At 42.6% G+C, this 25,601-nt stretch overlaps 1 protein-coding gene across 1 annotated transcript in view; it reads left to right on the top strand.

Moving 5' to 3' along the window:
* The window catches only part of DNMT3A (DNA methyltransferase 3 alpha), an 806,037-nt gene that overhangs the window by 625,003 nt on the left and 155,433 nt on the right, over positions 1-25,601 (top strand). Inside the window, exons 8-11 of the mRNA XM_030198633.1 lie at positions 4,009-4,167; positions 9,485-9,592; positions 15,920-16,076; positions 21,186-21,332. Of these exons, the coding sequence (XP_030054493.1) occupies positions 4,009-4,167; positions 9,485-9,592; positions 15,920-16,076; positions 21,186-21,332 (571 nt within the window). The remainder of the gene's footprint in view (positions 1-4,008; positions 4,168-9,484; positions 9,593-15,919; positions 16,077-21,185; positions 21,333-25,601) is intronic.

The raw sequence follows: 25,601 nt of genomic DNA, 5'->3' as shown, positions 1-25,601 counted from the left end.
GGATAAGGTATCTTTCAAAGATATCACCAAAACAGGAAAGATAGGGTATCCTGATAGTGAGGTTACAAAAGAGACCGTAATAGATCAGGTGTCGCTAAATAAAAATAAAAATCAGACAAAAGATTGCAAATTAGTACTGTCAAGTACTAAGCATGATGTAAATAGGAGCAACAAACAGTTTGAAATGTCTATATGCGAATGCCAGGTGCCTAAGAAATAAGATGGGAGAGTTAGAATATATTGCACTAAATGAAAAATTAGATATAATAGGCATCTCTGAGACCTGGTGGAAGGAGGCTAACCAGTGGGACACTGTCATACCGGGGTACAAATTATATCATAGTGATAGGGTGGATCGAATTGGTGGTGGTGTAGCATTGTATATTAACGAGAGCCTTGAATCAAATTCTGCAGGAAACAAAACACTTCTTGGAATCACTGTGGATTGAAATTCCATGTGTAAAGGGGAAAAGGATAATGATAGGAGTGTACTACCGACCGCCTGGCCAGGATGAACAGACGGATGCAGAAATTGCAAAGGAAATTAGGGACGCAAACAAACTGGGCAACACAGAAATAATGGGTGATTTCAATTACCCCAATATTGACTGGGTAAATGTAACATCGGGACACGCTAGAGAGGTAAAATTCCTTGATGAAATCAAGGACAGCTTTATGGAGCAGCTGGTACAGGAACCGACGAGAGAAGGAAAAATTCTAGACCTAGTCCTTAGTGGAGCGCATGATCTGGTGCGGGAGGTAATGGTGCTGGGGCCGCTTGATAACAGTGATCATAATATGATCGGATTTGATATTAGCTTTGAAGTAAGTATAGATAGGAAATCAAATACGTTAGCGTTTAACTTTAAAAAAGGAGACTATGATAAAATGAGAAGAACGGTGAAAAGAAAGCTTAGAGGAGCGACTGCGAGGGTCAAAAATTTACATCAAGTGTGGATGCTGTTCAAAAACACCATCCTGGAAGCCCAGGCCAAATATATTCCTCGTATTAAAAAAGGAGGATGGAAGAGCAAACGACAGCCGGCGTGGTTAAATAGTGAGGTGAAGGAAGGTATTAGAGCTAAAAGAAAATCCATAAGGAATGTCAAGTCACATGCAAAGTGCTGATAAGGAAAGGTAAGAGGGACTTTGGAAAAAAAGATTGCATTGGAGGCAAAAACACATAGTAAAATTTTTTTTAGGTATATTAAAAGCAGGAAGCCGGCAAAAGAATCAGTTGGACCGCTAGATGACCTAGGAGTAAAAGGGGCGATCAGGGAAGACAAAGCCGTAACAGAGAGATTAAATGAATTCTTTGCTTCAGTCTTCACCAAGGAAGATTTGGGTGGGATACCGGTGCCGGAAATGGTATTCGAAGCTGATGAGTCGGAGAAACTTAATGAATTCTCTGTAAACCTGGAGGATGTAATGGGGCAGTTCTACAAACTGAAGAGTGGCAAATCTCCTGGACCGGATGGTATTCATCCCAGAGTACTGATAGAACTGAAAAATGAGTTTGTGGAGCTATTGTTAGAAATATGTAATTTATCCTTAAAATCGAGCGTGGTACCGGAAAATTGGAGGGTGGCCAATGTAACGCCAATTTTTAAAAAAGGTTCCAGAGGAGATCTGGGAAATTATAGACCGGTGAGTCTGACATTGGTGCCGGGCAAAATGGTGAAGACTATTATTAAGAACAAAATTACAGAGCATATTCAAAAGCATGGATTAATGAGACAAAGTCAACATGGATTTAGTGAAGGGAAATCTTGCCTCACCAATCTACTACATTTCTTTGAAGGGGTGAACAAACATGTGGATAAAGGGGAGCCGGTTGATATTGTGTATCTGGATTTTCAGAAGGCATTTGACAAAGTACCTCATGAAAGACTCCAGAGGAAATTGGAGAGTCATGGGATAGGAGGTAGTGTTCTATTGTGGATTAAAAACTGGTTAAAAGATAGAAAACAGCGAGTAGGGTTAAATGGTCAGTATTCTCAATGGAGAAGGGTAGTTAGTGGGGTTCCTCAGGGGTCAGTGCTGGGATCGCTGCTTTTTATCATATTTATAAATGACCTAGAGATGGGAGTAACTAGTGAGGTAATTAAATTTGCTGATGACACAAAGTTATTCAAAGTCATTAAATCGCGGGAGGATTGTGAAAATTACAAGAGGACCTTACGAGACTGGGCATCTAAATGGCAGATGACATTTAATGTGAGCAAGTGCAAAGTGATGCATGTGGGAAAGAGCAACCCGAATTATAGCTACGTCATGCAAGGTTCCACGTTAGGAGTCACGGACCAAGAAAGGGATCTAGGTGTCGTCGTCGATGATACGTTGAAACCTTCTACTTAGTGTGCTGCTGCGGCTAAGAAAGCAAATAGAATGTTAGGTATTATTAGGAAAGGAATGGAAAACAAAAATGAGGATATTATAATGGCTTTCTATCGCTCCATGGTGCGACCGCACCTTGAATATTGTGTTCAATTCTGGTCGCCGCATCTCAAAAAAGATATAGTGGAATTAGAAAAGGTGCAGAGAAGGGCGACAAAAATGATAAAGGGGATGGGACGACTTCCCTATGAGGAAAGGCTAAAGCGGCTAGGGCTCTTCCACTTGGCGAAAAGGCGGCTGAGGGGAGATATGATAGAGGTCTATAAAACAATGAGTGGAGTTGAACGGGTAGATGTGAAGTGTCTGTTCACACTTTCCAAAAATACTAGGACTAGGGGGCATGCGATGAAGGTACAATGTAGTACATTTAAAACGAATCAGAGAAAATGTTTCTTCACTCAATGTGTAATTAAACTCTGGAATTCGTTGCCAGAGAATGTGGTGAAGGCGGTTAGCTTAGCGGACTTTAAAAAAGGTTTGGACGGCTTCCTAAAGGAAAAGTCCATAGACCGTTATTAAATGGACTTGGGTAAAATCCACTATTTCTGGGATAAGCAGTATAAAATGTTTTGCACATTTTTGGGATCTTGCCAGGTATTTGTGACCTGGATTGGCTACTGTTGGAAACAGGATACTGGGCTTGATGGACCTTTGGTCTTTCCCAGTATGGCAATACTTATGTACTTATTTATCAAAGATAACTCCCCAAAAAGGTGGAGTCTAATGGAAACTTAATGACACTGGGTATATTAAAGAAAGCTACTAAATAATAAAACATTTGATTTTTTTTCTTGTTCAACTTCAATTTAAAAGTTGATGCACATGTTTCTAAAGTATCCAGACCATTTTATGTTTTGAATTATATTTCGAATGTCTTCTTCAAACGGGATATACATTGTTATATTATCAGAATGCATTAGTGGGATGAAAACCACAACTGTAAAGTTTCTTCCCCAAAGAAGCTATCATTATGTTGAACAATATTGGCAAAATGGGGGAGCCCTGTGGAACTACACCTCCAGGGTTCCAAGCAAATGACAGTGCCCCCTTCATTTTCCATTGATAGGATCTACTTATTAGGAAGCCCCTAAACACTCAAGCACAGCTTCTCTGAAGACATAATGTACACACAGAACTAATTTCATGTATATTAACCTGCAAATTAATGTTTGCTCAGTTGAATTCCATTCTTTATAAAGTTCTAACACGTGTAATTTTTTGGAGTGGAGGAGTGAGTAGAGTACAAGCTGCAAACAGGGGAGCCAGGTTCAAATCCTGTTGCCATTCCTTGTAGTCTTGGCCAAGTCATTTAACCTTGCATTCTCCGAAATACAAACTGTATTGTGAGCCCTCAGGCGACAGAGAAATAACTAATATACCTGAGTGTAACTCGTCTTGAACTACTACTCAAAAGGTATTAGCGAAATACAAAATAAACTCATGCAATGAGAAAGGCCAAACTATAATCGCATATAGCAGTTTGTTGCAGGAATGGGTCAGCCAGCTTGAAGAGGTACCTGGAGAGGAACATGCTTAGTAAACAAATACACTTTGAATTACTGAATAAAAATGAATAATGTCCCTTTTTTTCTTCTTGTTTTCTCTTACCAGGATGGGCGTGGGTTTGGCATTGGAGAGCTTGTCTGGGGAAAGCTGCGTGGATTCTCCTGGTGGCCTGGGCGCATCGTGTCGTGGTGGATGACTGGCAGGAGCAGAGCTGCTGAAGGAACACGCTGGGTCATGTGGTTTGGAGATGGCAAGTTTTCTGTGGTAAGCAAGATAAGCTGGTAAGCTTGTGGTGGTAGTGTCTTAAAAACGTTCATAAATGAAACGAGAATGAAATGGTAAGGAGCATGAGAGTGTTGCACTCTCTTTCAGTTTACCTACAGAACAGGGCCTGCAAGGGAGGAGGGCGTCTAGTACCAGATAAAACCTTGGTGAGATTATTGTGTACGGAATGTAAAATTGAGGAGACATTGTTACTGTTTGCTACCTAACTAGAAATATAAATAACTTCTTAATAGGAATAAAGTGTATGAATGTTTTTTATGATATTTCCCATTAGTAGTTGATGCCAAACTGTAGCCATTTAGCACATCACTTTACTTCCTCATGCCTCATTTTATAATGTCTGTAAGAATATAAACCCTCTGAAAAGCATTTCACTGTTCATACTAACAATGGCTTAAATAAGAGACCCTTATTTTCCTTTTCATCCTTGCCAGACCAGTCCAGATGGAGATGGACCTAAACTGGCTTCTGTATATAGCCTGGTGCAGCTAGAAAGTCAAGTAGGATTCTCTATCTCCAGTAAATGGACAGACATATGGATTTGTGCATCAATGGCTCCAGTGGTAGAAGCTGTGGCGGGTCTACTTCCATGGTGGAAGCCAAGGGTCAGGGCCTCTTACTTAGCTCCAGGAGTTGTCTTTCTGCTTTGAAGCTGGTCCTCTGCATATAGGCAGGCTAGTTATTGATTGCAGGTTGCTGATAAGCTCCAAAAAGACTGGAAAAGGCACGGTCATTTTATTTTAAATGGGAGACTATGGGGCTTGTTTTCGAAAGATAAGGACGTCCATCTTTTGAAATAAATCGGAAGATGGACGTCCTCCCAGGGATGTCCAAATCGGTATAATCGAAACCCGATTTAGGACGTCTCCAACTGTACTCTGTCGTAAGGACGGCCAAAGTTCAAGGGGGCGTGTCAGAGGCATATTGAAGGCAGGACTTGGGCGTGCCTAATACTTGGACATTCTTGACCCATAATCGAAAAAAACAAGGACATCCCTGACAAACAGTTGGACGTTTTCACCCGGACCTGTTTTTGTTACGACTAAGGCACAAAAAGGTGCCCGAAATGACCAGATGACCTCCCGTTACTCCCCCAGTGGTCACTAACCCCCTCCCACCCTCCAAAAAACATCTTTCAAAATATATTGTGCCAGCCTGTATGCCAGCCTCAAATGTCATACTCGTGTCCATGACAGTGCATGCAGGTCCCTGGAGCAGTTTTAGTGGGTACTGCAGTGCACTTCAGACAGGCGGACCTATGCCCATACCTCCCCTACCTGTTACATTTGTGGAGGAAACAATGAGCTCTTCAAAACCCACCACAAACTCACTGTACCCATATATAGGTGCCCCCCCCCCTTCACCCGTAATGGCTATGGTGGTGGTGTACAGTTGTGGGTAGTGGGTTTCAGGGGGGGGGGGCTCAGCACACAAGGTAAGGGACCTATGTTCCTGGGAGCAATTTATGAAGTCCACTGCAGTGCCCCCTAGGGTGCCCGGTTGGTGTTCTGGCATGTCAGGGGGACCAGTGCACTACGAATGCTGGCTCCTCCCGCACCCAAATGGCTTGTATTTGGCCGTTTTTGACATGGACGTCTTTGGTTTTGAAAATCGCCGAAAGTCAGAAACGTCCATGTCTAGGGATGACCAAATTTAAGGATTTGGACGTTCTTGACAGTATTTTTTGAAATGAAAGATGGACGTCCATCTTGTTTTGAAAATACGGGTTTCCACGCCCCTGGATTTTGCTGTTTTGCAAGGACGTCCAAATTGCAACTTGGATGCCCCTTTCGAAAATGCCCCCCCCCCCCCCGCGAGGTTCATTTTCAAAGCACTGTGACTTTCGTATATGCTTTCAAAGTTCCATAGGTTACTATCAGGCTTATTTTTGACAGAGAAGGATGCCCATCTTCCGACATAAATCGGGAGATGGGCATCCTTCTTTCAGGGTCGCCCAAATCGGCATAATCGAAAGCCGATTTTGGGCGCCCTCAACTGCTTTCCGTTGCGGGGACGACCAAAGTTTCTGGGGGCGTTTTGGAAGCATAGCAAAGGCGAGACTGTAGCATACTTAACACATGGGCATCCTTGGCCAATAATGGAAAAAAGAAGAGCGTCCCTGATGAACACTTGGCTGACTTTACTTGGTCCTTTATTCTTACGACCAAGCCACATAAATGTGCCCTAAATGACTAGATGACCACCGTAGTGAATCGGGGATGATATCCCCCTACTCGCCCAGTGGTCACTAACCCCCTCCCACCCTAAAAAATAAAAAACAGTTTTTTTTGCCAGCCTGAAATGTCATACCCAGCTCATGACAGCAGTATGCAGGTCCCTGAAGCAGTTTTAGTGGGTGCAGTGCACTTCAGGCAGGCGGACCCAGGCCCACCCCCCCTACCTGGTAAACTTGTGGTGGTAAACGTAAGCCCTCCAAAGTACCCACATCTAGGTGCCCCCCTTCATCCCTTAGGGCTATGGTAGTGTTGTACAGTTGTGGGTAGTGGTTTTTTTTGGTGGGGGGGTTGGGGGCCTCAGTACCCAAGGTAAGGGAGCTATGCACCTGGGAGCAAGTTGTGAAGTCCACTGCAGTGCCCCCTAGGGTGCCCGGTTGGTGTCTTGGCATGTCAGGGGGACCAGTGCACTACGAATGCTGGCTCCTCCCATGACCAAAGGGCTTGCATTTGGTCGTTTCTGAGATGGGCGTCCTCGGTTTCCATTATCGCCAGAAACTGGGGACGACCATCTCTAGGGACGACCTAAATGTGGAGATTTGGGCGTCCCCGACCGTATTATCGAAATGAAAGATGGATGCCCATCTTGTTTCGATAATACGGGTTCCCCCCCCCCTTCGCGGGGACGTCCTGCGAGGACGTCCTTAGGAAAACTTGGGTGCCCCGTTCGATTATGCCCCTCCACGTAACTTTGTAAGTCTGAAAATGAGCACTTATATCTAGGGGAAAACTATTTTTTTAATGTGCAGAAATGCCTGATATTTGTGTAAACTTAGGCATATGCAGTTTGTGTCCTCATAAATTTACCTAAACTTTGCAGACATGTTCCTGGAGTTAGGATTGGGGAGAATCAAGCTTCTATGTGTATATGTTTATAAAATACATGTGTAAAATTAAAATAAGAAACTGCTTTTATACTAGATAGCAGGTGTAAATGTGTGCATTTAGTTACCGTGAATTAATTTTTAGAGGGTAATTTGTGAATGCTTTTCCTCTGAAAACCTCTGTACCTCAAACATGTTCTAAGGAAAAGTGTATGCACGTTTTCTTTAGAAAATTGCCTCACCGAAACTACGTGCACACATTTTCAATTGAATGTTCAAAAGTATCTACACAAAATTTGAAGTATGCATGTATGTCCAAACCTTTCTCATTCCGAGTTAGTATTCATGAAATGGCGTTAGGTGCATATTTCTATCAAGCTTTTTTGTTCAAGGCAGTTTGCTTATTACACCATATTTCTATCCTGCTTATTATTGAAGGAGATTGCTGGCCATCTTCCGACACAAATCAGGAGATGGCTGGCTATCTCCTAAACCCGGCCAAATCGGTATAATGGAAAGCCGATTTTGGCCGGCTCCAACTGCTTTCCATCGCAGAGCCGGCCAAAGTTCAAGGGGGCGTGTCGGCAGAGTAGGGAAGGCGGGATGGGGGCATAGTTAAGATAATGGAAAAAAGGCCAGTTCGGACGAGCATTTGGCCGGCTTCACTTGGTCCATTTATTTTTAGGACCAAGCCTCAAAAAAGTGCCCCAATTGACCAGATGACCACCGGAGGGAATCGGGGATGACCTCCCCTTACTCCCCCAGTGGTCACCAACCCCCTTCCACCCAAAAAAATAAAAATAAAAAACATTTTTTTTGCCAGCCTCTATGCCAGCCTGAAATTTCTTACCCAGCTCCCTGACAGCAGTATGCAGGTCCCTGGAGCAGTTTTTAGTGGGTGCAGTGCACTTCAGGCAGGTGGACCCAGTCCCATCCCCCCCCCCTCCACCTGTTACACTTGTGGTGGTAAATGGGAGCCCTCCACCCCCCCCCCCAAAACCCACTGTACCCACATGTAGGTGCCCCCCTTCACCCCTTAGGGCTATGGTAGTGGTGTAGAGTTGTGGAGAGTGGGTTTTGGGGGGCTCAGCACCCAAGGTAAGGGAGCTATGCACCTGGGAGCAATTTTTGAAGTCCACTGCAGTGCCCCCTAGGGTGCCCGGTTGGTGTCCTGGCATGTGAGGGGGACCAGTGCACTACAAATGGTGGCTCCTCCCACGACCAAATACCTTAGATTTGGCCGGGCTTGAGATCGCCGGCATTAGTTTCCATTATCGCCGGAAAACGATGCCAGCCATCTCTAAAGCCGGCCCAAATGTTGAGATTTGGCCAGCTCCGACCGTATTATTGAAACGAAAGATAGCCGGCTATCTTATTTCGATAATACAGTCGGGCCGCCGCTTTACGGGACCAGCCATATAGATGACCGGCGCCGTTCGATTATGCCCCGCTATGGCTCCACTGCTTAGCTAGCAATAAATAGATTTTTAGAAATCACATTTGGGCATTCCTCTAGGTTAAGCTTATTCTTTGTCCTCCATCTTTTAGTAAAATACATTTTGTGAGCATAATAAACACTATTTTCTTGGTTATTGTTATTCCTGAATGGAATTTTCTCCCATTTGCTATTTGAGTAGAGCAGAACTATTTGAACTTTTGTAAGATGCTGAAAATACACCTTTTTGAATGAGGTTCTATTTCCTCTTACTATTATGCTGTATCAGTTTGTGAAATTCTTACTCTTATTTGTGTGTGCGTTGGAATATTACTGTTTAACTGTACACCGCATTGCAACCTATTCAGGGGAAACAGCGGTTTAGAATTGACATTGACATATATTCTGGGAAATGTTATAAGAAGCATTTCTATTTTATGCGTGTAAATGATGTTTACAACCCTTAGAATAACAAGACTCAGGCTCCCATTAAGTAACTGACTGGAGGTTAAAAAAAAAAATAGTCCTTTCTTTCTTGCCTTGGTACTTTAGCGGTAATATCTTCTCGATTTAAAAAAAAAAAAAAAAAGATTCTTACCAAACAAGTCATTTGGGGGGGGGGGGGGTCTTTTATTAAATCTTAGCTCGAGTTATATGCAGCAGGGCACAATTTATTCATGTGGGCCCTGCTGTAGATAAGTTGAGCTAAGCTTTAGTAAAAGACCCCCCAAATGACTTGTTTTGATTTAATATATTATGTTCTTTAAACCTTCCTAATTCGTTTGTTCTGTTTCTTCCTACAGGTTTGTGTGGAAAAGTTAATGCCCCTAAGCAAATTCACCACTGCCTTTCACCAGGCAACCTACAACAAGCAACCCATGTACAGAAAAGCTATTTATGAGGTCCTTCAGGTAAGAGCATCTTCAGAAGTACTGACTTCCATGAACAAAGCCCTGAATCATTATTATGGGAAGGTTAAGACCCCTAAGCATTCAAAGAGGGAAAATAACAGGTCACTGTTGTAGTGATCATATAGTTTCTCCATGGAACAGGGTAATACAGTCACACTTGGTAGCCTTCTTCACGGGCTACTTGCCTGGACATGCTCTCCCTATCTTGACAGTGAATGTTTTTGAACCAATCGTGAGAGTGATGCTTCCCACTCTGAGTACGTCCTGTATTCCTTCAGTTTTTCCTTTTCTGTGCTTTACTATGGATATGTCTTTCAGGAATAGAAAAGCTTTAATTTCTTCTCCAGCAATTATAAAACAACCTTGTGCCAGCCCAAAGGGCCTTTCTAAGGTACCGGCAAGTTTAAGCGTTAATACTGCTATTATTGTATCAGACCGGAAGGGCTCCTCAGCAATACTGAAGAGTCCAGGCACCACTGCATGAATCCCTTAGGGTTTTTTAATTTATCTGTTATCACCTGCAGTGCAAATTTCTGTAGAGAAGCCTGTTAAGCAGCATAAACATTCTGCTGTGTCAGAAATAGCAGTAGCCTCAGCCTCATCTAAATGCTCAAGCCTCATTCAGCTCAAGCTGAAGTGTTATATCAGCTGCCACAAAAGAAGCTCAAAAAGGTGAGCAAAACTAAACATAGTCAGAAACAGTGCCGGCACCTGACTTCTCCTCACAGGCTGCCGCTGTACGCGCATCACAAACTGCCTCTCCTGATTATATTACCGCAGCCACACTAGATGCTGTTTTGTTCCCTCTGCATCTTTTTCAGAAAGTACTTCAGCAACCTGTACCACAGCCTTGCTTTATAGCACCTTATTTAAGTGCAGTCTCCCTTCCAATGCCACATTCACTGTCTCCAGCACCATCAGTGAGACCAAGAAGCCCATCTTTATCTTCACAACAATGTCACCTTTCTCCCTCAGATCCTATTGAGGTATTTTTCTCTAAGGAGGTACAGCTAATCTTTCTAATCAACCAACTACTTCCTCAGCTACAGAACACCACTCAGAACCTGCTAAGCCTGACATTCCTCCAGAAGATGTCAACTATAATACATTTTATCCAAATGCTTCTCAAAGAATTAGCTTTAGGGGCAGAAGCTGCCACCATTAATAGAAAGGACTTCCAAAGTATATTAAAATCTATAGCCTCCCCTTCAGGGCCAATTGCAGTTCCCATTTGTTCAATTCTGTCAAGACTGCAAACAAAGGTTTGGCAAAACCCCTATACACAGTAGCCTTATCTCGAAGTGTCTTGAAACTAAATACAAAGTTCAGCTCTCCCCAGGACATGAAAAAGCTCAACTTCCGCATCATTCAGTGATTTTTGAGGCAATTATTAAAAAGTCTGAATCTTTGAAATCTAATCCCCGCTTCCTTCCTGGTAAGGAATGAAGACTCTGGATGTAGTAGGCAGAAAAGTATTTGCATGTGCAATCCTGGCATTAATAATTGCTGCTCACCAGCTCCAAATATTGCATTATAAACACCCTAAGATTTACTCTGCTTTAGAAGCTGTATCCTCACCTCTTCCGGAGCCGTTTTCAAATTTTCTGTCTGCCATGGAGGAAATTACCTTCCACCTCATTACTAACACCTATGACCTCTATGATACTACATCTTGTCTTGGTGCAGTTTCCATTGCAGCGAGAAGAATAGCATGGCTTCACACCTCAGGTCTGAGGGATGACCTCCATGATAGATGGTGGAGATAAGTTAAAGATTCTGGCTCTCAAGTTAAGGGTGACCACTCTACCTTCAAGGATCTTTCTAATCCTCCTTCAGATTCCATTCTTCTTACAAAAGGTGGATTTAGTGTAAGCATTATCGGTACCAATCTTCATATCACGGGAGGTTTCAACTGTACTCTAGACAGCCTCAATCAAGACAACCCCAGTAGACATGTTATCAATGTTCAAGGCTTCGTGAGAGGAAGTCCAAGGCCACTTCTTCTAACACTATCCCAAAACCGACTCTTGAGTTTTTGACATTCTACCTCTAGGAGGTTGCATCACTCATTTTTACCGCAACTTGCATGCAAGTTACTACAGATGAATGGGTCCTTGACCTAGTAAAGTATGGTTACAAACTAAATTTTCACCAGATTCCTCCAAATTTCCACCCTTCTCCCAACACTCATATGCCATCCCAATCAAAATTGCTATTCCAGGAGATTCAAGATTTCTCTCAGTGAATTCAGGAGAGCTGATACACCACTTACAAAGGTTTCAGGGGTTCTAATCCTGTTATATTTTTTAATCCTGAAAAAGTCAGGAGGCCTCAACTCATCAAACAAGAAAAATTCTGAATGTATTCTCTTTAGACTATCCTTCCACTGGTACCTCAAAACAACTGGCTGGCAACCTTAGATTTAAAGAATGCTTATGTACATAGCCCAATCTATCCAGCTCATTGGAAATACCTCAGATTCACTTTTGATCATCTTCACTTCCAGTGCAAGGTTCTCCCATTTGGCCTTTCATCTGCGCCCAGAGTGTTTACCAAAACTCTGGCAGTAGTAGCTGCCTATTTCAGAAGGAAAGGCATTTTTGTCTTTCCCTACTTGGATGACTGGTTTGTCTATGGGCACACCAGGAACGATATGCTTCAGGCTCTCTGCACAACCATGTCCCTGCTAACTTCACTGGGATTCAATATCAACCATCAAAAGTCCAACCTTACTCCATCCCAAAGTATCCAGTTCATAGGAACAAATTTGGACACAATACAAGCTCAGACCTTTCTTCCACAGGAACACATTCATGATATTCAGATTCTTGCAGAGAAACTACTCAGTTCAACCATTTGTACCACCAGGTACCTTTTGAGGCTTCTAGGTCACATGTCAGCAACGACAGTAATGGTTACTACAGCAAGACTCAGAAAGAGTAGGCTTTAAAAATACAGTGGGACCAAAGCAAATGCCACTTGTCTCGCAGAATTTGTTTTGACTGCACAAATCAAACAGTGCTCCACTAGTGGTTCATGTTTCCAATTTAACAATAGGAGCACCCTTCCATCCATGGAGATTATTTTAACTACATATGTCTCACCTCATGACTGGAGAGCTCGTATTTCAGGATTTTTGCACCCACAACCACATTTGCTCACCTCCTCAAGGGCAAAACCATTTTTCTCCAAATAATCAGGTTATAATGTTCTATTTGAACAAGCAGGGAGGGATGGGATCCCTACCCCAAAGTCTGGGAGCTTATCACATTTGGATCACCCTTGTAGATCTGCAGGCATCTCTTCAAGTTTCTTACATTTTTTTTTTTTTTTACATTTGTACCCCGCGCTTTCCCACTCATATCAGGTTCAATGCGGCTTACATATTGTATACAGGTACTTATTTGTAATTTTTGTCTCTCTGGGTGTACATCCACATCTTCTGACACAGTAGAATGGCAAACCCCAAAAAGCTGGCCCTGACAGCAAGAAAACGGAAGGGGTTGCTCGCTGCCCACTTTAACAGTTGAGAGTGTACTTAAGGCCACCAATAAACAGTCTACCCAAAAATCATATTCCCTGAAATGGAAGAGATTCACTATTTGGTGTGTACATAACTTCAGTCCTACTTCCATCTCTATACAGACTCTTTTGTCTTATTTACTTAGGGCCAGATGCACTAAACTTAATGAGCCTTTAACGAGCCATTAACGAGCAAGTAGATTACCCTGGCATGCACTAAAGGCCCTTTTCCGATGACGGTAGCAGCTAACGAAAACGGAATGCAGATGAGCAAATCGTGTAGAAACCCTATTGTAATGAGATGCACTAACATGTTCTGATTGCCTTAACGCTGGAAAATCTAGCGAGAGGTCTGTACCTCTCGTTGGGGCTGCGTGGGATTGAAAACTTCATAAAATGTAACAAAAAAAATAGGGGGGTGGGGAAGGGAAAAACAGCCAAGTGCTCGTCATGGACGTCCATTATGGGCGGTCTTCACCCGAAAAAACGCCCAAATGCACTCTTTATGGCCGGTCTTCACTTAAAAAAAAACCCAAACAAAACCCACCCTTAAGCTTTATTAAGCTCCGCTTCAAACAAGACATCCATTTTGGGCGGCCTCCCCTCCCCCCCCCCCCCCCCCCCCCCCCCCCCGCAATAATAAAAACGTCCTTTTTGGCCACCCTTCACTCAGCTGAGAGACCCGGAAGTCTCTTAGCCAATCACAACGCTGTGATTGGCTCAGAGACTTCCGGGTCTCTCAGCTGAGTGAAGGGCGGCCAAAAAGGACGTTTTTATTATTGTGGGGTTGAATGATGTCCAAAAAGGAGCCTGCAGCAGGCCGTGGAGGGGGTGAGTGGCGCGGCGTCTTCAGGCGGCACAGGAGGCATATTTGACATGCGCAGAGCAGCCAGCATAACATTTTGCTGCTCTGCGCATGCTCGACCGGCCGATTGGCCAACTGTTTAGCGATGGAATAGAGAATGCAAGTGAGCTGCAACAAGCATCTCATTTGCATTCCCTTTCCTTGATGCATAGCCGTTCCCTACCGATTTGCTATGGAATCGGGAAGGGAACAGCTCTTCCGAGGACTTTAGTGTAACTGGCCCTTATCTTTCCAACACTGGATTAAAACCTTCCTCTATTAGGGTCCATCTGGTAGCAATTTCTGTTTTTTTTTTATCTTTATTTATTAAATTTTTAAACATTGTTCCAAAGCGAACTGGTAGCAATTTCAAATCACCATTCCGAGTCCATAAACCGCTACTAAACGGACTTGGAAAACTGCAAAATTCCAGGAATAACATGTATAGAATGTTTGTACGTTTGGGAAGCTTGCCAGGTGCCCTTGGCCTGGATTGGCCGCTGTCGTGGACAGGATGCTGGGCTCGATGGACCCTTGGTCTTTTCCCAGTATGGCATTACTTATGTACTTATGTACATATGAGTCACAGATCATGTCAGTCTCCTCTCATCCTTTGCTTCAAAAATTTCTAAAAGATTTAATCCACCTTCAACCACCAGTCAAACCTCCACCTCCTTCATGGGATTTGAATCTAGTTCTGTCTCAATTATTACATCCTCCCTTTAAACCTTTGGCCTTAACTTCCTTCCTTCCCTTTGGCCTTAACTTCCTTCCTTCCTGTTCCATGCAGAGAGCATAGTTGCATACCTGTAAAGGGTATTCTCAATGGACAACAGAATAATGCAGAAACATCTTCCCACCCTCCATCCCCACAAAATGAGGCACAACAGAGGTAAAGTGATCAGAAGCACATAAATCTACAACACAGCAACGTACACAGGACTTCAGTGAGTAGAACACTCTGTAGCTTTACTGATCCTCATCCTTGCCTAGACTGCAAATTACATCCACATTTTCTCCCAACTTTTCTGTTGCACCTTGGCTACTCATGGAGCTGAAGGAATACAAGACCTACTCAGAACAAGAAGCAGTCATTCTCCATGATTGGTTCAAAAACAGTTACTGTCAAGCTAAGGAGAGCACGTCTCAGCAGGCAGTCTACGGAGGAGGCTATTAAGAATGTCTGAATTATCCTGTTGTCCACAGAGAACATTCGTTATAGGTAAGCAACTATGCTTTCTCTTCATGTGGCTCAAGCTGAGGCAGTCCTAGTTTACCTCATTGAGAATACTTTGAAGGTCATTTCTGTGACTAAAACAGTGTTTTACATGCATAAATTGGCTTTTCTAAAATTGCTGTTGTGATGTGCAGATAAATATGCAGATAACAGCATGTATGAACATAAGTGTACCTGAACCGAGTAGAGGTGTTCCCTGGGTTGCGAAAGGTTATCATTTATGTATATATATATGTATTTCATACAGCATATTCATAATCTGGGAACATTTTGCATGCCACAGAGAATGTGTAAATATAAGTACATAAAATCCCCTGGGGTGTAGTTTTGAAAGCGTAGGTTCATTCATACTTTCATTTTGAAAATTCTCTGTTACTCGTACAGGTAAAAATATATATGTACTGTTTAGGCGTCCATTCAGTTGTAAAATTACCCCATTGTATGCAAGGAGATGTAGTCCTGCTTTTTATGTAATTCAGTAGGGAATCAGAACTTCCTCTCTGTGCATGCAGTGTAAATTAGAACTGACATAGCTGGTCCCCAGTGACCTGAAGATATATGATAATTCTGCTCTTGACAGAGAGAAACCTCTTAGTATATACCTTGGTGATTCTTAGTCATACAAGTAGAAGTCCCATGGCCTGTGCTGTCGCTGAGTGACTCCCTAATGTCTCCAATTTATCAATAGGATTAGAAATTAATTTGTGGTTTATTTCTTTTCCAGGTGGCCAGCACACGAGCACTGAAGAATTTTCCTGAAATCTCCGAGAACGACGAGACAGATACTTCCAAAGCAGTGGAAATTCAGAGTAAGCAAATGATTGAGTGGGCAGTAGAAGGATTCCAACCAGCTGGCCCGAAATGTTTGGAACCACCAGAAGGTAAGAAAAGCTCAACCAGTGTCTGCTGCAACCACGACCAGATGTGATTGGCACAACCAATGCCTTTAACTAGTAAAGAAACTCCTAATTTCCCCACTAACTCAATTCATTTTAAATTGTATTACTAGGAATATGGTTGTGTGGTTGCCATATTTATTTTAAAGGTACAGTAATAAATAGAAATAAAACAAAAGAGAGGAAAATAAAGTGATATATTTAGTACTGGACTAAATGCATTTTTTGACAAGGTTTCGAAGGCACTGCCTTATTTTATTTTTCTTTTTATTACCTTAGTGGAGGAAATGTGGGTTGGGAGGGAGGGAGGGAACAAGAAGGGTTCAGTCTCAAAATAATTTGAAAACTTCCATTCCATAGCATCCTATCAGACCAATGAGTTGTAAGTTTGAGTCTGTAACTCCATTGTTAACTGAATTATATTGGCTACAGCCAGAGTTCAGTTCAAGCTGTGTGCTATCATTTTAAAGATCTTAAACGGGTACTCTCCTTTTTATATTTGTAATTGGGCAACTCTTCTTCACAATAATAAGAAAAACTCATAATCGGATGTTTTTACGTTTTCCATCTGTAAAGGGACGCAAATCCTCTAAAATGTTCAGTTTTTCTATTCATTATCAGGTTAAGTACATAAGCATCGCCATGCCGGGACAGACCAAGGGTCCATCGAGCCCAGCACCCTGTCTCCGACAGCGGCCAAAAGAACAAACAATTTGTCCCGCCCATCCCAGAAATAGTGGATTATTCCCAATTCCATTCAATAACCTTCTATGGCCTTTTCCTCCAGGTAGCCGTCCAACCCTTTTTTAAAGTCCACTAAGTCAATCGCCTTAACCATTTTTTCCGGGAATGAATTCCAGAGTCTAACTACGCGTTGAGTGAAGAAAAATTTCCCCTGATTTGTTTTAAATTTACTACACTGCAGCTTCATCGCATGCCCCCTTGTCCTAGTATTTTTGGAAAGTGTAAACAGACACTCCACATCGACCTGTTCCATTCCACTCATTATTTTATAGACTTCTATCCTATCTCCCCTCAGCCGCCTTTTCTCTAAGCTGAAGAGCCCCAGGCACGTCAGCCTTTCCTCATAGGAAAGTCGTCCCATCCGATGTATCATTTTTGTTGCCCTTTTCTGCACCTTTTCTAATTCCACTGTATCTTTTTTGAGGTGCGGCGACCAGAATTGAACACAATACTCGAGGTGCGGTTGCACCATGGAGCTTGTTGCCAGCATCTTTACGAGTTATAAATGATTATTCATTGTTTCGTTAATACCTGGTTGTTTAATAAGCATTTGTCCTAGGGTTTTGTTGTTTTGTTTTTTTTTGGCTTGAATTTAATGTAATTGCAATTCTTGGATTTACTACATCCAATTTTGATATAATGTAATCTGCACAGAACTTTAAAGGTAGTTGCAGAATAAAAACAAAGTGTAATATAAGATAACGGTCAGAGAATGAAAATAGTTCTCAAGCTGCATAGAATGTTCGGTATTTCTCTCGGGCATTTTCGAAAGAGAAGGGCGCCCATCTTCCAACACAAATCGGGCGTCCTTCTCTCAGGGTCAGCCAAATCGACATAATCGAAAGCCAATTTTGGGCGTCCTCAACTGCAGTTCATCGAGGGGACGACCAAAGTTCACAGGGGCGTGTCGGAGGCGTAGCGAAGGCGGGACTGGGGCGTGCTTAAGAGATGGGCGTCCTCTGCCGATAATGGAAAAAAGAAGGGCGTCCCTGACGAGCATTTGGTCGACTTTACTTGGTCCATTTTGTTTTCACGACCAAGCCTCAAAAAAGTGCCCAAACTGACCAGATGACCTCCCCTTACTCTCCCAGTGGTCACCAACCCCCTCCCACCCTAAAAAAAAAAATAAAAATTTTGCCAGCCTCTATGCCAGCCTTAAATGTCATACCTAGCTCCATGACAGCAGTATGCAAATCCCTGGAGCAGTTTAAGTGGGTGCAGTGCACTTCAGGCAGGCAGACCCAGGCCCATCCCCCACCCCACCCCACCTGTTACACTTGTGCTGGTAAATGTGAGCCCTTTAAAACCCACCCGAAACCCACTGTACCCCCATGTAGGTGTCCCCTTCACCCCTTAGGGCTATGGCAGTGATGTACAGTTGTGGGGAGTGGGTTTTGGGGGGAGTTTGGAGGGCTCAGCACCGAAGGTAAGGGAGCTATGCACCTGGGAGCAATTTCTGAAGTCCACTGCAGTGCCCCATAGGGTGCCCGGTTGGTGTCCTGGCATGTCAGGGGGACCAGTGCACTACGAATGCTGGCTCCTCCCACGACCAAACGCCTTGGATTTGGTTGTTATTGAGATGGGCGTCCTCGGTTTCTATTATCGCCAAAAACCGGCGACGACATCTCTAAGGTTGACCTAATTGTGGAGATGGCGTCCCAGACCGTATTATCGAAACAAAAGATGGCCGCCCATCTTGTTTGATAATAAGGGTTTCCCCGCCCCTTCACCGGGACGTCCTTAGAGATGGACGCTCTTAGAGATGGTCGTCCCTGTTCGATTTTGCCCCTCTTTGTCTTCCAAGCGGGTGTTGGGCAAGCAGCCCTGCTGCTGACCTGGTTTCTAACTAATTTCAGTTGAGCTTTGTCCGCCCTTTTGGGGTGTTGTGTTTCAGAGCCAGTTTTATGCTGAGTCTCAGTTGACTTGCGAGTGCATGTGGCTTGTCTCCTGAGCCAGCTTCTCAACTGTTTTTCAGTTGAATGGAGTTGCCTTTTTGGCTTGTTCTCCTGAACCAGCTTCAGCCTCTCGGACTCCACAGTGATGGGGTTCTGGTCTACTCTTTGCAGCCAGTGATAGGGGGATGCCCAACTTTTACGAAGAGTGGACCAAGATAACGTCAGACCAGTGGTTCTGGATATTATTCAGACCAGTGGTTCTGGATATTATTGAAGAAGATTACAAATTAGACTTCAACTATCCCATCGCAGATTATTTCTTGGAATCCCCATGCAAAGCCTTGAACAAAAGGAGGGCAATTCTTGCCACCCTCCACAGCCTTCGCACCTTAGGGGCTATTCTTCCTGTTTCCCCTCAAGAACAAGGACAGAGCTGTTATTCCATTTACTTTGTGGTTCCAAAGAAAGGAGGTTCCTATTATACTGTTCTCGACTTTAAAGCGGTGAGCAGGTTCCTTCAAGTCAAGCATTCTTTGAAGGATGTTCTTTTGGCTCTAATAGCCACCTTTTAACTATGCTGGCTGTCGTTTGCTCTTATTCCACCTTTGTAAATACATGGAATACATCGGGTCTGGGCTTCCATGATAGTATTTGTAAACAATGTCTATGCCTGATTTAAAATCTTTTTAGCTTTTTCAACCATTTCCTTATTTTATTGTAGTTTCCCTTTCAAAAAGTAAATGCTGCTACAGTTGATTTCCTTTGTGACTTCAGTCCAGATATTAGCTTAAATTAGATCAAGTTATGATCACTGTTTCCCAGCGGGCCCAACACCATTACTTCTTGTACAGTGCCCTCTATTTCACTAAGGACTAGATCTAAAGTAGCTCCCCCTCTTGGACCAGTTGCTCCAAGAAGCAGACATTTATTATGGAGTCTAATGTGGAACTTTGCATCATGTAGCTATAGTTTCGTTTCCTCTTTCCTTCATGCACTTGTTCACATTAAATGTCATCTGCCATTTGGATGCCCAATCTCCCAGTCTTGTAAGGTCCTTTTGCAATTTTTCACAATCCTCTTGTGATCTAAGAACTTTGAATAACTTTGGGACTCATTTTCAAAGCACATAGACATCTCAAAATGGCAAAATAAAGATCCATATGCCCGAAATGTCCAGCTACCCTAGTACAGAGTTTGAGAATGTCATTGACTGGGTTCTGGATTCCTAGTACATGATTTGCTGCCAGTTGACTAAGGCTGGCACAGGACCAGAAGTTTTTCATCAAAAAATTGTTTGCTAAAGCCTATACAGAGGAACAAGTCTCTGAATAGCATGGGGCTTGAGGATGGTGTTGAGGTTGGATAAGACAGCGAAGAATATTTTAGAAGGCTTATCATGGTCTTGACAAGATTGGAAGAATAATTTTTCTTTGCAAGTTATACTTGACATACATAGTCAGGCTTTATGCCCATAAATAACTATAATACTTCAGGCAGAAGGTACTTACTCCATTCACTTTTCACATCTGCTGTTTAGGTAGATGTAGTCCTGAATGATGCCAAGGGTGTCAGTGTTTCACAGAATAAGAATAGGAATGTGTTTGTTCCAGCTCATCAAGGATACTCTGCAAAATAGTATTTTAGCTAGCAGCTTGCTTGACAGGTGGCAGGGAGTCAAAACTAGACTGAAAAGCCTGACATGACTGCAAGTATATCAAAATTAACCTGTTTAAAGTTACATGTAGTAACAATAATAACCTCTTTGCAGCTAGATAAGGTAATCCCATGCTGCAACTCAATACGTGGTGGTCTGATCAAAGCACTGAGATATATGTAAGTGCATCCAACTGGATCGAGGATAAACCTGACATAAAAATATAATCTAGTGTATGTCTTCTTACATGTGTGGACATTTGGACAGTCTGGCAGAAGCCTGCTGCCTCCTTAACAGCCAAAAAATCTGTTGCTGTCCCTGTTTGGGATCTTCATTATGGATATTAAAGTCGCCTGGTACTATTAAACTGGGGAATTGTGTGTACACCTCAATAATGGAAATAAGTGACATATAAAGGTTTATGAGGAGATTTCAGGTGATAAAGGAACAGAATATTAGATTGTAGGCGCTTGGATCCAGATAAAAATGGATTCAGGATAGGCAGGAGCTTAAAAAGGAATTGGCTTGCATAGTATTTGTTAGCCAGCAGCACTGCAGGTATTTTTCAAACAATTTGGCCTCCCTATTACCATATAATAATGTAATAGTTCTATTAAACTTACATACTTTTATGACTAGTTGGGCTAAAAAAAGGAACATGTAGGTAGATACATTAAGTAAAATTCTGTAGCTCCTGTTGCTGTTTGACTCGTTAGGATTAGCTGTATATTACTTTGCTTTCCAATCTCAAGACATTTTTACCATTATTGTGACTATCCCTGGTTTCTTCATTGTGTACAGAGGAGCGGAACCCCTACAAAGAAGTTTACACAGAGATGTGGGTAGAGCCTGAAGCGACTGCTTATGTCCCACCTCCTCCAGCCAAAAAAATGCGGAAAAGTACAGAGAAGCCGAAGATCAAGGAGATCATAGATGAACGTACTCGAGGTGGGAACACAGGGGATGCTAAATCACATGAAAGTAATTTGGAGAGAGAAGAGCATTTGTATTAGATTTGTGTTATTTGGGGAATGGAAGGTGGAGACTGGTTGGTTAGGGTTTACTAGTACAGAGAAAGATACTGATCTGCCAGTTTTTCTATTTATTTATTTACTTGGTTATTTAGACTGTTCAAACATAATCCCCAAGGTGGGTCACAATTTCTACATCCTTAATTAAAACAATACAATCACAAGCAACATAAAACCCCATTCTTAATCCTCATAGGCCAACAAACCATGTGATCACTTCTCCTGGATCATCCTTAATTATTCCCCACTAAACAGATTGTTATTTAACCTTCTAAATCCAGCCAGAATGAGTTCCTGGTAAAGCACTAGTAGTAGTTTATTCTACAGTACAAGAACTCCCAACAGAAAAGCCACAGTCATTGTAGCTACTATCCATATGACCTTCAGCCCTGGAACTGTCAATAGGAACTTACATTCTATAGGTAAGAGCCTATTTGGAAAGTACCAACATACTTTATCCAACAGATATTTTGGCCCCATTCCATACAGTACTTTAAAAGCTAAAGTCAAGGACTTAAATTGAATTCTCTTAATAACAAGGAGCCAATGAAGTTCAACTAAGGAGAAATTTGTTCTCAAACTCCTACTGTCTCAGGACCCATATTGCTGCGTTTTGCAATCCAAAATAAAGAACATTGTAATAATCAAGACAAGAACTAATTGTAGAATACATCAATTTACTAAATATGTATTCCTCAAATCCATGCTCTTATTTTTCTCAAGAAATGATAAAATGAACTATGCACTACTGCAGATATTTGGTATTTCACTGTCAACCATCAAGCTCCACACCTAAATTTCTCACTTTGCCTTTGCCTATCACCTGTACTCTTTTCCTAAAAATTACTGGTTGCTGTGAATCAGATATTATGAATATGAAAAACATTTACTATGTTTCTCCATGGATCAGCAGGCATGGAATTCTCACCTGTGGGTGATGTCATCCATACATACTGCCATAGTTCACTGTCACTTGAAAACTTTGAGGCAATACCCCAAACACACATGCACGGGTTCCTTCCCGTGTGACGCTTGAGCGTGGGACCAGCAGTCTAACGTTTTCTGTGGAGCAGAGAAGTTGGTTTTATAATCTCTTCTCAGCACATCAGACTTTTTTCTATTTTGGTGCCTTCCTTTTTTTGGGACATTTTTCTTAATATTTTTTTCTTTGTCTTTGTTAATTTTAATCACTTTATTGATTTTTTTTTTAACTATTTTTCATTTTTTGGCCTTAGAGGCCTCTGAGCACTTCTTTTGACCGGGAAGCATTGACCATTTTCGGGTAAGGAACTTCTCAAGCTCTCCAGGCCATTGCCTTTATGAGCTTGCGCTGGCCATTTTTCCCTCCATTAGAACGAGTGTGCCGAGTGACTTTAAAAAGTATACTCGATGCAATAGGACCATTTCAGGCACAGATCCCCATAACTGGTGTGTTCAGTGCTTGGGTCTGGAGCACCGGGACATACAGCTTGGCCTCTGTCTGTGCATGCATACGAGGACACTTAAAGCCCGCAGAGTCCAACATGAAAAACTTTTTGGTTCTGCGTCAGCATCGAGCATGGCAGGAGATATAGCACTGGATGTGGAAATCATTAGCATCAACATTGGGTACACCAATGCAACATTGAGAATGTCCGATATCGGACTCCATATTGCGACTGTGTAAGGACTCCACGTCCTCGTTGATGCCGTGTGAATTGAGGGACCTCCAACGTAAATACTTTAGTATCACCATCGTTCTCCCTCCATTCATTCTGCCAATACCTCCCCTGCATTGACATTCTCGTTGCACGAGGAGTGTGCATGCTACAGTGACCGCTTTCCATCTCTACAACTTATTTCTCATCAAGAGCCTTCAAGGTCCTCGAGGTCTCCTATGCCTGCACAAGCTATAACTTGGGCTGTGCCCATACCGCTTTCTCAGCTAATACCATTTCCTACAGGAGGAAATACGGACTATGCTCAAAGAGGAGCGCTCAGGGCTACTGCATAAGCAGTCTATTCAGGCTTACAGGGTGTTAGCACCAGCGACAGTGCAGCCTGTACATACATCAGAGAGACGGTCAAGGGAGAGGTCCTGCATACCGGCTTGGTATCGACCATCGGGGCACCACGAACCCAACCAATGCAGGCATCAGCAGAGGAACTTTCTCCAGCCTCGGAGACTCATCTGCCTCGATGTTTTTCAACACAGAGCTGACATGCTAGTTGACACATTCTTCCACATACTTCCCAAGAATAGTACTTTGACAAGACACTCTGACCTCTCCTGGAAGACTGAGCAGGACCCACATGACTTCTCAACTGAGTATATCCTTTCCTGCCTTTGTTTATGAGATGGCCCAAGCCATACCTTTCAAATTGAAGACAGGAAGAACCTCGTTTAGAACTCTGAGGTTCTGGTTTATGACTCTCCTCCTAGAGAAGGAATCTCTGTTCCAATTTATACAATTTTGAGTACTATGATCAAACATTAGGAGACTCCACTAATAGTTCAAGTTGCTTAAAAGAAAATTGATACAATGTACAGCATACAGAAATGCACTGGGTTTGAAAAAACACAGTTACCCTATTATTCCTTAGTTGCGGAATCTGATTTGAAGCTTACTCTCAGTTCAAGATCTCGTGCTTCTACTCAAGCTAGAACATAAGACTCTTTTGGCAGGAGAACATTTCAAGTTTCTATGCTAACCATCCACATTTTAGATTATCAACATTATTCCACAATTTTTACTTGAAGTCTCTAATACAAAGTACTCTCTCCTTTGCAGACTTCTTTCATCTTGAAAAGGCTAATGAGTACCACAAACTTGACAGGAAACCTTTTGATTGTCATAAATATCTGGCAAGAAAGGCCTTTGATACCTTTGTGGCAAAATGGTGAATTTTTCAGCATATGAATTATAAGAATGTTTCCTGAAGTTTATGTTTGGCCAGCAGGTGGTGCATATTTTATGTTTAAAGCTGTTACAGAGAAATGACTGTTCCTTCTTTAGTTTAACACAAAGAGAAAGTAACCTGCAGTGATGTGGTCAGCTACTTAAAAAAAAAATATTGTTCTGGGCTCTGATTGGCCCAGGAGCTCAAATTCAGTCTGGAAATACTGGGTTTTTCTCCAGACTCAGTTTGGAAGTAGAGAGAGAAAGACCTCTTTACTTGAGACCCTGTAAACAGTTATATTCTGTAACCTGTGAGCAGCTGTATTTTCTGTACTTCCCAGGCACTATCCAGGTATTGATAAAATGTTTAGATAATTTTATAATTGATCCTTATTCAGTTACCTGTTATTTGCTTGTTATTTTCCATCTATTTTTATAGTTCATTGTTCAATATTTTTTATGACAATACATTTTTAGTTTATTGACTCTGCTTGTCTGGACTAACTAAGAATCCTGGTGGTTTGTGTGTTGAGTCTGTGAGTGCTTTGTAGGAACTGTGGGACCACTGGGAGTGTGGCCCTAGTAACCTAGAAATCACCGGAGATAACTTGAGAGTGGGAGACTCGCCCAGAGGTGGTTGTGACACAGTCGGTAGGAGGAGGGTGCTAGTGTAGAGCACATGCCCAGGTGCAGGCGTAACTGAGCTCTGCTAGGCATACACCATAGGGTTAGCCCCAGGCTAGGCATTTTGTGACAGCTTTTGATGTCTCTTCTCTCATTTCCGTCTTAGGAGTAGCAATGCAAGTCTTTCCTGGCTCATAGTTTCCAACCTCGAATCTGCTGTCCAGGAGTATCTAGCAGATATCCTTTGTAATGGAGACAACTTATTTGGTGATAAAGTCGAGGAAGTTGCTAACATAATTAAAAAATATGCAGACACTATTACAACTCTATTCAGGCCATGGCCTTTTGTCGCCTCTTCTTCTAGATGATTTGCAGAAGGATTTCTGCACTCTAATTACTATACATTTAAGTGTCATTATATTCCCACTCATCCTCCACCTCAAAGGACTACGCTCCAGTGCTCACATCCATGGCAGAAGCAGGGATAGAAGTCACAGACCCCTTCGCAAGTGGGGCATACATGTCTTCCCTTACCTTGACAACTGGTTAATCAAGTCAGCCTCCCGAGAGCCGACAGAGAATCGATCTATCTACCATACGTCTCCTTGAATGCCTAGGTTTTGTAATAAATTACCCCAAATCACATCTTCAGCCAGTTGAAACCTGAAGTTCATCGGGGCTCT

This window comes from Microcaecilia unicolor, chromosome 3 (assembly GCF_901765095.1).
Source record: "Microcaecilia unicolor chromosome 3, aMicUni1.1, whole genome shotgun sequence".
NCBI lineage: Eukaryota > Metazoa > Chordata > Amphibia > Gymnophiona > Siphonopidae > Microcaecilia > Microcaecilia unicolor.
The sequence above is the reverse complement of the archived record's forward strand: the minus strand, read 5'-3'. Positions and strand labels throughout refer to the sequence as shown.